The following is a 12,708-nucleotide window of genomic DNA, read 5'->3' on the forward strand; positions in this document are numbered from 1 at the left end:
CAGATAAATGTTGATAGTAATCGCAAGATTTGTGCTTTATTAAGTGTGTGGAATGGTTTCTGAAGAAGCTGTAGGTACTACTTGTAGTGTGGTCAAGGACCATCAACGGAACATTCCTACAATATCACAATTTAATATGCCAGGGATTCTTCAGAAGATCTTTGAAATCTCTGAGAATAGTTTTGGCCATAGATGCCTTTTTTTAATTTCTGATCGATACCAAAAATGACTCTTATGTATACTAAACGGACATCTGGTGTACCAAATTGTAAGACCGGTATCTTCGATAAGTTTTTTGTAAACTACCTTCCAATGAAGATTCCTGTCAAGTGGTTTTGCAGAAGATTTAAATGCGAAATGTTTAGAGATAAAATTGAAACTAAGAGATGACAATACCTAACATAAACCAAGCAAAATTTGGACACCTTCAACAGACTTGAGTGAGACTAGTCTTTGCCAACAGGTGACTAAATGTACACAAAAAACGTAACTATTGGACCATTAAAGGAAAAACAAGTTGAGCCTATCGAAATCCTCGACTCGAAGGCAAGTGGCTTAAACATGGTCAAATCCTACTTACGACCTAGGGTTTGGCGAGCGACCTTGCGACCTGACAGGTTTATTGTTAAACGTTAACCTGTCAAATTTGCATTAAAGTAACTTGGTGAACTGGGGCGTTTTTTAAACGCGACCCTGTGACATAAATGGGGGGGGGGTACCCTACTTGAGCTCCATGCAACTATTGCGCCATAAATTTGGAGTCGGTTTGATCAAGCCGCTACGGCGTAGACAGTTTTGTGTTCTTAACACGGTAAAATTTGCCAAAAGTACTGTTATGCAACCAAAAGTACTGCTATGTAACCAAAAGTACTGCTATGTAACCAAAAGTACTGCTATGTAAGCAAAAACAATACCATCAGGATAATTATTCAATTTTTTAAAGTTCAAACACCATGTTCTATGCTCATTATCTCGCTTTGGTTAGGAACTTTGAGTTTAGAAGATCACTATCTGCACACAAAGTTTTAATTGACTTTGGAGTTAACTTTGATATATACATGATATACGTGTCTTGTGAGTCTATTTAATGCAAAATATATAACAATCTTCTTCTAAACGTACATTTTTTCATCAACTACATAATCGATGTGATTGCTCTTAGATCTATAATAATGGTAAGAGAATTAGTTCATTCACATTGAGTAATGTAAGAGAAAAAAGAACGGAACAGTAATTCACTAAAAAATATTTTTTACGAATGAGACGGAAATAACATTCAACAGTTATCTGTAAAAATACAGTAATATGTTACGATCTGTGTAGTTTGGAAGTACAGGAAAACAAATTATATAAAAATAAGAAGATGTGGTAAGAATGCCAATGAGACAACTCTCCACAAGAGACCAAATGACACAGAAATTATAAACTTAAGGTCACCGTACGGCCTTCAACAATGAACAAAGCCCATACCGCATAGTAAGCTATAAAAGGCCAAATATGACAAATATAAAACAATTCAAACGAGAAAACTAACGGCCTAATTTATGTACAAAATAATGAACGAAAAATAAATTTATGTTACACAGCAACAAACGACAACCACTGAATTACAGGCTCCTGACTTGGGACAGGCACATACAGAATGTGGCCAACATTACGGACTACCATTTTATATCATCAGCTCATCAGCGGATCAATCCAAAGCCTCAAATGTTCCACAACGATGACAAAATATTACTAGTACTTACCCTCACTGAGGGTAAGAATGGGGTACCAACGATAACATTTCCTTAAATTTGCTAGATAGTAAGTATTTTACTCCATTTTACTGTCGATTGTTTTTTCCTTTTATACAAATGTTGATATTTTTACAACTCCTGTTACTTTCATTCATTATCTACGGTATAAGAAAGGTTGAGATTTTATTTTTGTTTCTTAAAGTTTCTGTCAAACATAAGTTGCACCGAGCCGTAGATCAGACCTTAAACAAACTGTGCTAGTCTATAAGGCATACGTGTGACGTTCATTTCAAATAGTGTCCTTTTTAAAGGAGTAGGCCCGGTAAGACTCCGTTTTGGCCCCAAAATATAGCATTTCAAAAATGTGTTAAAAATGTAAACTTTTAGCAATATATTGGAATACTTTTGTTACATACATATGGGCTGTTTTTGACATTACACTGCACATTCATCAGGTACTAGCATCATTAATTCATGCAAATCTACTGAAATCTTCACAATTTTAGCATTTGCGCTAAATTTTAGACGGTTTTTGTCTAAAATGGAAGTGGCTGCACTTGTGTTCAGTATTAATATTTTTAAAAATCTATGTTGTACTTGATGATTATACCTAACATATATAAAGGTTGAGACTAAACACGAATGCGGCCACTTCCATTTGAAACAAAAACCATCTGAACAGTGACATTTTGTGGCATATTTGATAGATTTTTCAAATCTAAGCTTGCATTTAGGCGTCTTTAATAAGCAAATCATTTAAAATCATTTACATAAACTAATTGAACCGACCGAAGAAGACACCGATTTTGTAGTCAGTTGTTTTATTGCACAATGGTAGAATTTTCCAAAATGCATCAGAGATCTGGTAGCTTTATCTTAAGAAAAATAAATCTATAAGTATAAAACAAATAGGACTTGGTCTCGGATAGGAGGACCTCTTTGGTTTTATAAAATGTAGTACATGTAATTTGATTTGGGTGTTTCTCGGAATACACTATTTGAATCTTTTACCTACCATTGCATGTACATCCAAAATTAAAGCTTTATTATAGAAGATGAGACATGGAAAACAAATCCAAAGAATACATTTTGAATATTTTATTCTGTTTACAATATAACCAACTGATTAGATTTTTTTTAAACTTGGAAATCAGAAATAGTTTAACCACTTGTATAATTAAATGACACCCTTCTCTAATACGTAAGTATAAATATCATCGGAACTGTAAGAATATATATATATATATATGTAGTTTGCCCAATTACGTAGCCTGAAATTGTGTATATTTTTCATAATAATAAGTATTCTCATAATATCAATCTTTGATCTTTATCTGTAACCCTAGAAATGTATATTTTAGCAGTTAATGTCTACAAACAAAGACGGGTACATGCGAATGATGTAATATATAGTCGCTTACACTGCCGACCATTGTTCTTCTGATCTGTCCTAAACCTCGACAGCCTGTGATAATCATGTCTGCTTTCTTTTCTTCAGCAGCTTTAATGACTCCATCTCCAGGTTCACCGATGACTTTCACTAAATCTACATCATGTAGCTGTCAAATAGATATTTCAATGAATTATTTTATTAATTAAACATACTTACTAAAATGAGAGAAAAGATACCAAGGGGGTATAAAACTCATTAGCCATAACACCATCACCAAAAAAGAAAAACACAGAATGAGAATGCAGGTGCTTGTTAAAAAGAGGGAAACTTTGATAAAATAACCCACCATATAGCCGCTGAAAATATTTCTTCCCCAAATTTTTTTTAAAAAGTTTGCATTGTAAAGTACTTAAGTTTGTGCACAAATATCGTTAGCGAATTCATTACAATGAGTCAACTGTAAATCATTAAAAAAGTAAATGTGCTTTTATATACTCACTCCAAGCTTTTTACAATCCGCTACATACTTTTCCATCAGCTCTTTGGCTTTCTTCTCTTCTGCTGCGAAAGCGTGAGTGATAGAATCGGGATTACCTGGTACCATGGAAACAGCTGCAATGATCGATAATATGTTTTGTAAAATTTAATAATTTATCCTCAAAACTGTGGTTTGTCATGTAATGAATTGTAAAACTTATAACCTATCTACTCAGTGTAACTCAATGCACATCCCTCCCTTTATTGTGAAAAATAATATTTCTGCAGTTTATGGGGGGCTTTCTTCCCTGAATTTTACATTTTGTATCACTATCTCTGAAATGGTGTGTTTTTATTTCCTCTTTAACCACAACTTAAAAATATTCAACTGTGACAACATACAATTTTCTGCATTATTGTGTCAACCTAGTTTCCTGAGTGGGAGTACCCCGAATTACCCCCTATGTAGTTTGATTTTGATTTATTTTCTATTAAACGTTTATTCAAATTGTTTTCACTTGGAATATATGTCGAAGTTACTGATAAATAGCATTTGAGATTTTTGCCGGTCGACTGATATATATACATTAACGTTTAATACAAAATTAAATCAAAATTAAACTACATGCGGGGTCATTACGGGTACTCCCACTCAGGGGCACCCAAAGGGTATCCTGTCCACAAGTACCTGTGATTGTTTCATCTTACTTTCCTTAATCTTGCGTATTCTTGGTCATACTGTACAACAAACAACAGTTTGTAAGTACATATACACTGAAGTGTTGTAAGATATGAGGAAGGACACGTGAAATAAAGGAGAAAACGGAAATAATGAAGACGTTTTTGAACAGTAACTGTTATACACAATACCATAAAAAGTGTGCTTCGGTCAACGCTTTACACCCCAGTAAAATTATAAAAAGAAGCATTCAATTCTTAAAGAATTGTTTCCTGTCAAATCATTGTGAACTGTTCCGTTAATCACATCCATCAAAATAGCATGAGTATGCACCCTGCTTTGTACGGACACACTGAGATGTGGTTTAACGTTAAATCTCACAAGCTGACAGTTTGCAGAAAGACATGCCCCTATCCTGATATTTACTCGACTCCAACCCGACCAGTATTTGCTCTTTACAAAGTGTTGTGTGCTTAGCGGAAAAAACAGCATATTCAAGTCTTTGGTTTGAACCAACTTGATATCGAACCCACTACCTCCTACAATCGAGACGAGCACGTTATAACTACAACACCAGAGCGGTTTTTATTCATGATATTTGCCTCCCAAAGAAATTGCTACAGTGCTAGATATTGAAAAGACAAGGCGTCAGTGAAGAGAAGGGCAAGTTTGATCTTGGGGAAAGGGCACATATTTTTTTCGTTGGCATCCTATTAGGTGTTTTCTTCCTCATATTTCCCTTATACTCCAGCATTGATAATAACTCGATAATGATTCCTAAAACTGATGTTTTAATTTCAGTTGTTTTGTGTGCATGCAGATATGATATTTATATAACAAAGCAAATGATTGCTCTCACATTATGCACGATATTTTCTGTGGTCAAAACCATACGTTAAACCCTTTGTCCCCATATTAGCTACTATTTATACTACATACAGTTATATGTAACATGTTTTGTGTTCAAGATTTGTACGTCAGTGTAAGATATCTTCTTTTGTCAATACTATTCGTTCTTATTCTTGCAAAAACTGTTTATACTTACATCCATAAGTAAGATGTTTTCTGTGGTCAACACAATGTGTAAGCAAAACTTTGTCCCCAGATTTGTGAACATTTTCAGTATACCCTGTTTAATACATACACAATTATTCATTCACGTTATTTTATGTGTTCAAAGTAATGGTAATCATATAATAAATAATGAAGACATTTTGTAATGTTGGTTTAAATATGGACATGTGCACTAAAACTAAAAATAAAACATACATGGATTAAGGCAGATTAACTGTATACCGCCATCTTGGATTGTGAAATATTAGTTCTCAATAGGTCTAATTCTTTGCTTAAATCTGCACATCTTGAGACAGATTGGCAATTAATGGGTTAGACTGTTTATTGGAATAAAGAAAAATAAGTGATGTATTACATTATTCAGACTGATTTGTCAAATACCAAATGTTTGAGTTTGTTTGAATCAAATTGCCAATTTAACCATTTAAAGGGAGATAACTCAAATAGTAAATTTCCTATTAAGGAATGATAGAGAAATTTCCAATTTTTACAAGAAAACAAGGTCGATGATACCATTTTTTCTTTTTATTTTCTTAAAGCATATTTCAAAACCTATCTTCTCAAATTTTATTTCAAAATTCTATCTCATAGATTTCTTTTTATTTCACAAAAAAGTGGTTTTTTTATGACCAATCTATGCAAATTTGGGCAATTTTGCATGACTTGTAGCTTGAAAAATAGCACGGTGACCCATACTTTTTATTATATTTTTGAAAAAAAAACATTGAAAAAATCTACATTCTGGCAAAGTATAAGAAAATTCTATCTGAGGAAATGTATACCAATGATCCACCTTAAGTTGCTGTCATTAAAACTGTGTATTGTTACGAATAAAGAACACAAAGGTGAGCACAAGAGCGCAATTTGCTCCTTTAGCAAATGTATGTTGTAAAACATATCAAACGTAAATATTATGTTGTCAATAGAAAAAAAATATGCCATTTAAAAACTCCTTGTTAAAATCAATATAGGAATGAGGAGATGTGGTATGAATGCCAATGAGACAACTATCCATCAGAGTTAAAATGCCGTGGTAGTAAGCAATAATAGGCCACAAAGGTGGTTTTCTCCTATGTATGCTTTGTCCGCTTCCAAAAAAAAAATCTGTAACTACGTTGTCCATCTTTTTACATATATATGATTACCTTTTACATTTTGACTTATTCTTTCAATACTTCTTTTCAGTTTAGGGTGAAGAATACTTGTGTAAAGAGTAGAAGAGTAAAAATATTGTGTTTATACTTGAGCGCGGTGCTATGATTTAATGTACTATAACGGATCTTAATGTGTTAAAAAATCTTGCTTTCCTCAATCAAACTGAGACGTTCTTGTCCGTGCTTTTGGAAAAACCAAAGAATATTAAAACACTGGGATCACAAAACGGAAGAGATCCGAGATGAGAACAAACAGAAAGTTTCATTGAAAATGCAAAATGCTTAAATTTTGTATTTTCTTTTGAAATGTAATGAAAAAAATTACAGAAACAAACCACTTATATTACTTGATGGGTGGAATAATATTCATAGACACTAGTGCAACACAATTAACTTTACTCGTCAGCAGCAATCCGGTTAGACATTCATATATATCGTAACAACGAAACAACGATGTAATTGTTGTTTCTATATTACGATGTAATTGTTGTTTCAATGTTACGATGTAATTGTTGTTTCAATGTTGTAATTTATTGCAATGAAGAAGGCCATAATGGCAGAAAATTGTGTTATAGTTTTAATTATATATATTATAATTTCATCTTCATGCCTTATATATCATGTACTGTATTACGACGCTAGATTAAAACTGACGAGGAAAGGTAATACCCGGCCACCGAAAGCTTTATTATAGTGAAGCGTAGGTGGTAGAGTGGTCTAGCGCGTCGGATACAGTGCAGGCGATTTGGTGTCACGATATCTCAGTAGCATGAGTTCGAATCCCAGCGAGGGAAACACAAAAAATTTGCGAAAGCAAATCTACTGATCTAACATTGTTGGGCTGGTGTTTAGACGAGTTGTATATATATATAATATATATATATATATATAGAAGTCTATAAAAAGGACCAACCAGCAAATTTACTATGTACCGGATCGTCTAGAATAGACGATACTGTGCAGATAAGGAAAAAAATTATATAAGTCTAGAGATTTGCACAACGATACTAATATAAGATGGTATTATACGAAGATGTTGACAAATATTTCGGCTTAACAAATATTTGTCAACACGATTTATTAACAACATCTTCGTATAATACCATCTTATATTAGTATCGTTGTGCAAATCTCTAGACTTATATATATATATATATATATATATATATAATTATTTATGGTCTTAATAATTGTATTTTACATGTATGTCAATCTGTTTTTTTTTTTGTTTTTTTTAAATATTTGTTATTCGATTTGAAAATCTAGCTTTAGTAACCCAGTTTTGAACCTTACGATAAAAGTTGTCATGAAGTCAACGAATGACCACAGCATTAATAAATACACAAGACTCAATGAATTCAAGTAACTAGGTCAATCCGATAACAGAATAACTTACATTTCAAAGCTAAATCTGAATGTTTGCTTCCATCGACAGCCAGAATACATATTCTTTGCTTTTTCTCCACTGTATCCATCTTTTACGACTATAAAATAAACAAAGCAATCAAACATTACATTGAACGTTGATAATAATATTTTATCAGATAAAAATATTATATAATCACAGTTATGTATAAATATAAAGGTGTATTCTTCAGCGAGATTTATTGTGTAATTAAGATTGAACTTGTAAAGTTTTATTATTGTCCTATCTTTTTGAGAAATTAGAGTTAAGCTAAATATGCCTAAATCGTTTCTCTAATACAGTATCTACACCGATGATGGTATTAACCCGTATGGTGTTTTTGATATTACAACAAGATGTTACGGTTAATGCAAAATGATGGATTTTTTAAAAATTTATGAGTCTTTCAGAAATATGGCCTCTGAAGAAAAGTGGAAATACATATACAAACAATAGAGCACATCATGGATATTTATTTTAATATTGCTTGCAAGGGAGCTACTCACCCCACAGTTCTTAATGGTACAGTTAAAGCCTTTTTCATTGAGAGTTTTACAGACGTCATCATGATTTGGTTGATCGTTATAGAATTTATGTGTCACAGATAACCATCACAAGTTGAAGACAAACTGACAATGTCATGGCAAAAAAAGACAAACAACAGTTTACAAAACAAAACATAGAAACTAAAGACGGAGCAAAAAGAACCCCACTAAAAAAACGGCGGTAATTCCAGGTACTCTGGAATGTAAGCAGATCCTGCTCCACATGCGGCATTCGTCATGTTGCTCATGTAAGTACAAATTCGTTGATAAGTCTAATTCGGTGAAATCACAATCCAAGAACATGTGACGGGAATGTGGTTACGATAATTGTAACATATATCTTCAACTTCACAACTTGGAACCTTTGGTTTAATATCTTCCTTGTAAACAGCAACCACCTATCAATGGAATCATGATAGAAAATGCAAGCTCTGGAATATCGTATCAACTGGGTGATGTACACTCCATATGTAGACGCTGCTGGAATGTTGCTACATAAAAATGGAAAGTTCACAATTGGGAAGCTGAAATCATCTTTCTTGTCGTGAAGTTTTGTTCTCAACTGACCCACATTAATTGTCAATTTCTAGATGTAAGTCATGATATGAGGCCGACTTAACTGTTTCTGTTGTGTCCTTTTTTCAAGTTCGATGGGATAGATGCGTTCAACATAGTCACCAAACTTTTGATTATTTAGTGAGAGGACATCAAATATATAGCGGAACGTGAAGTTAAAGAATAATGCTAGCTTCTTTTCATTCTTTCTCAGAAACTCGTGAATGAAGTCAGCTCATATGTATAAAGGAACAAGTCCGCAAGAAGAGTAACACTGTTAAGATCCCATGTGAATGCCGATTGTTTGTTGAAAAAACACGTCCTCTAAACTATGTATTGTTGGTTCGAATCAGGGTGGGTTTTTTTTACCGTGAAAGTAAAAAAATCCCTCTCAAAATGTTAGTCGTTCTTTTTTTCTGACAAAAAATATTGTAGGACCAATTCTTTCAAGTTGTCTTTAAGTTTGGAATGTGGAATACTAGTACTTGTGTAAATGTTAGGAAATCTTTGGATTAAAAAAAAATAATGTTATTACTAGTAGTTCCTAAAGAGGTTTCCCGGAGCAATTGGAAGTCCTAGCATGTTGTTTGTAAGTACACTTATGTAATTAAAGTATCCAATAATATGAAGGGAGATCCAGTTATTCCTCTTTGATGGAAATTCCAAAGAACATAGAACAGACCTATGAATATTCAGGATTTCCTACTTGGTAAGTGTCTTGGGTTTATATGTTGAGTTTTTAAGTGAATTGTCAATACCTTATTCCTTTATCAAGCAGTATATGTAATGTGATTTACACACAAAAGCGATGTTGTTTGTGTCTTTCCTTTATCTGCGGAGACAACAACATATTTTTCATGGAGGTAGAGCCTGCAACACGTGTTTGTAAGGAATAATTGAGTGAGTTGCAATCAGTTTGGTATAGGTATAAGAGATGATGGGTACAGAATAATCTTTAAAGTAGGGAGGTATTTTCGATTGAACTGGTTTGTGGTGAAGAATATTGTCAAAGCTAATGGCATCGAGGCCTTTGTTTGCAAAAGAATGTTTTAGAAAGGATCTTTTCTCCGTTTCATCTTTTCTAACGCGAACCGGTCTGAAAAGGTTGTGACTAGCAATATCCTAGATGATAGCTGATAAGTTTGTATGGATTATAAATGTAGCCACAGTCCGGTCGACCTTTCCTCGTGTGTGACATTGCCAAATGCGACTTATCTTCTGGGTTTTATTTATCATGAGAAACATGATAGGGGCCACTTAGTGAAGCAGAATTGCTTACCCTTCCGGGGCAATTGGAGTTTTCGCAGAGATTCTAGTTGTCCATTGTTATGTTTTGTGGAATTTTTGTTGTTGTTGTTGTGTCTTTTATAGTCTTTTAAAGTTTATCGACAGGTTGTGGGTATTCTAAAAATTCTCTAATTATACTGCAGAATATATTTAACAAACTAACTTCAAATAATTCAAATTATTGTCCTTTTCTAGATTTTGTTATTTAAGTTTCACATGGGAAGCTCTATACTATAATTTATGACAAAAGAGGCTATTTCTTGTTTTCTTTTGTTGATTTTCTTATTTTAGGGTATGTTCCTTAGACCAAATCTTATGGTCTTTATATTTCCCAACTCGTCCTCTATGTCCGTGTATGTAGTGACGTTTTGGATTTCAATGACGAAATCCATGTATAACTGGAAAATTAATAATTTGATTTCGTTATCACCAATACCACTTATACCATTACGCGGCCACCATCAATAAATTGATTATTATGTCACTTTTGGATGTGCATGTAAATATTTTATAGAAAAATAATGTGAAGATTTGTGCTATACATTCTATATACAGTGATGTTAAAAACATCCTAGACGGTGGTCTAGACCGTCTCAAGTAGGTGGGTCTTGAAATATTCAAGACTACCTGCACTGGTGGTGGTAAGTGGTAGTGCGTTCCAGTCCCTTATTGTTCTTGGATAGATTATTTCCCCACTTCTGTTCTGCACAAGAGAACATGGAAACCGTTGATGTTTATGTTACGGGATAGTCTGTCTGATGGAGTGAGGGTGTTTTCTGTATTAACATTAACCATCCCGTTCGCAAGTTTGTACATCATTGTTATTCTTGATGCTTTTCTCCGATCTTCAAGGGTTTTCCATTCGAGTTGGGTAATCATGTCACTAACAGATGAGGTGTTGTAATATCTGTTAGTGACGTATCTTGCTGCTCTTCTTCGTACCATTTCCAGCCGGTGTTTGTTGTTCTGCTGGAAAGGGTCCCATACTGTGCATGCATACTCCAAGCCATGTGTGGCCATGCAGTGTGTACTCTCTCACAATAGGTTTGCGTTTTCTTGAAATTGTTAGTACATTGCATATGTCGGGATGAAAGGCCATTTTCCATTTTGTTTCCCAGATTGTTAGTTTGTAATTTTTCTCCGTTTGTGTCTAATGCAATGGTAAGATATACTCAGGCGGAAACCCAGTTGAAATAGAACAAAAGAATCGAAGCTCTTTGTTAGAGAAGGCGATAAATGCTTACTGTAATGTTTACTATAGTAACAAAAACTTTAAAAGTTAATAGAAACAAATAAAATAATAGTTTTCGGCTAAATTACAAAGTATTTTATCATAAAAACACAATTTGCATAAGTTTTCAATTTATCTATTACATAATTAAGCAGAACAATTAGATATCAAGTCGACGACATGGGTGTCTATTCAGTTGGATCTAAAAAATGCATAACCTTTGATCTTTTAAAAAAAAAATACCACGGACAGAGAACATATCAATCTATTTGTTCCTTAATTTTCGTTTCTGCCCTTCCATAATGTGACTCAAGAAAAAATTCCCAAAAATGGGCAACAATTGCATCGAAAAGAGAGAATCGAGTGCACCTTTTTATGTTAGGGCGTGTTTGAGTAGAATATTTTGTCTTAAAAACGTATAAAGCAAATGTATTTGATACATCATCTCGCTTCAGATTCTATCATTTTTATATACCAAGGCTACAGGTGACTTTATAACATCGAAAATTCACAGTACTAAAAAATGAAATATATGGGTCAAGTGAAATACCTTTCTAATGAATCACAAAAACAGAGTAGGTGTGTTCGAATAGCAAATTTTTACTAAAAGAACTTTACGACAGACGTTTTAAGTTGGATCTTAAAAATGCATATCTTCGAAAAAACTTCATTTTTTGTGTGTAATAATAAGGGTTTATAGTCTTCAACCACTGAAAATTTTTAGTCTGCCCTTCCATGAAATATTTGATTAGAATTTTTTTTAAATGTTTATGAATTTTGGAAAATTCCACCTGACAACCGATCAGACAATAGTTTTAAGTTGACTGAATGCAAACAAGTACATTAACTGATGCTCATTAGCTAGTAGATACATTTGTCTTTTAAAATATAACTGGCATATAGGAATCGTAATGTTGCTATCTGGATAAATATATCGGTTTTCAAGAGCTAAATTGGCAGCGCGTCATCCCTACAATGGCTTCCATTTTTACGATTGTAAAAATGAACTGGCGTAATGGGGAGATAATTTTGACGAAGTAGAATCCCGACTGTACTATGGTATCGTCGGCAAAGAGTATAACCCTTGAGCGAATACCTTCTGGCATGTCGTTTATGTAGAAGAGGAACAAACTGGGTCCGAGTACTGAACCTTGTGGGACGCCTGATTC

The 12,708-nt window shown here is 33.5% G+C and overlaps 1 protein-coding gene across 2 annotated transcripts; it reads right to left on the reverse strand.

The window, feature by feature from the left end:
• Positions 1-2,822: 2,822 nt before the first annotated feature.
• Positions 2,823-8,035, reverse strand: LOC127736042 (universal stress protein in QAH/OAS sulfhydrylase 3'region-like). 2 transcript variants are annotated; one of them, XM_052246541.1, is made up of 4 exons: positions 7,913-8,035; positions 5,334-5,417; positions 3,632-3,744; positions 2,823-3,298 (listed from the first exon to the last, which is right to left on the reverse strand). In XM_052246541.1, exons 1-4 carry the CDS (start codon positions 7,989-7,991, stop codon positions 3,104-3,106), a joined length of 471 nt encoding a protein of 156 aa, XP_052102501.1. In that variant the 5' UTR covers positions 7,992-8,035; the 3' UTR covers positions 2,823-3,103. The 2 variants fall into 2 exon arrangements, with proteins under 2 accessions (XP_052102501.1, XP_052102502.1); XM_052246542.1 differs by lacking the exon at positions 5,334-5,417.
• Positions 8,036-12,708: the final 4,673 nt, after the last annotated feature.

This window comes from Mytilus californianus, unplaced genomic scaffold, assembly GCF_021869535.1.
Source record: "Mytilus californianus isolate M0D057914Y unplaced genomic scaffold, xbMytCali1.0.p SCAF_3, whole genome shotgun sequence".
NCBI classification, from domain to species: Eukaryota; Metazoa; Mollusca; class Bivalvia; order Mytilida; family Mytilidae; genus Mytilus; species Mytilus californianus.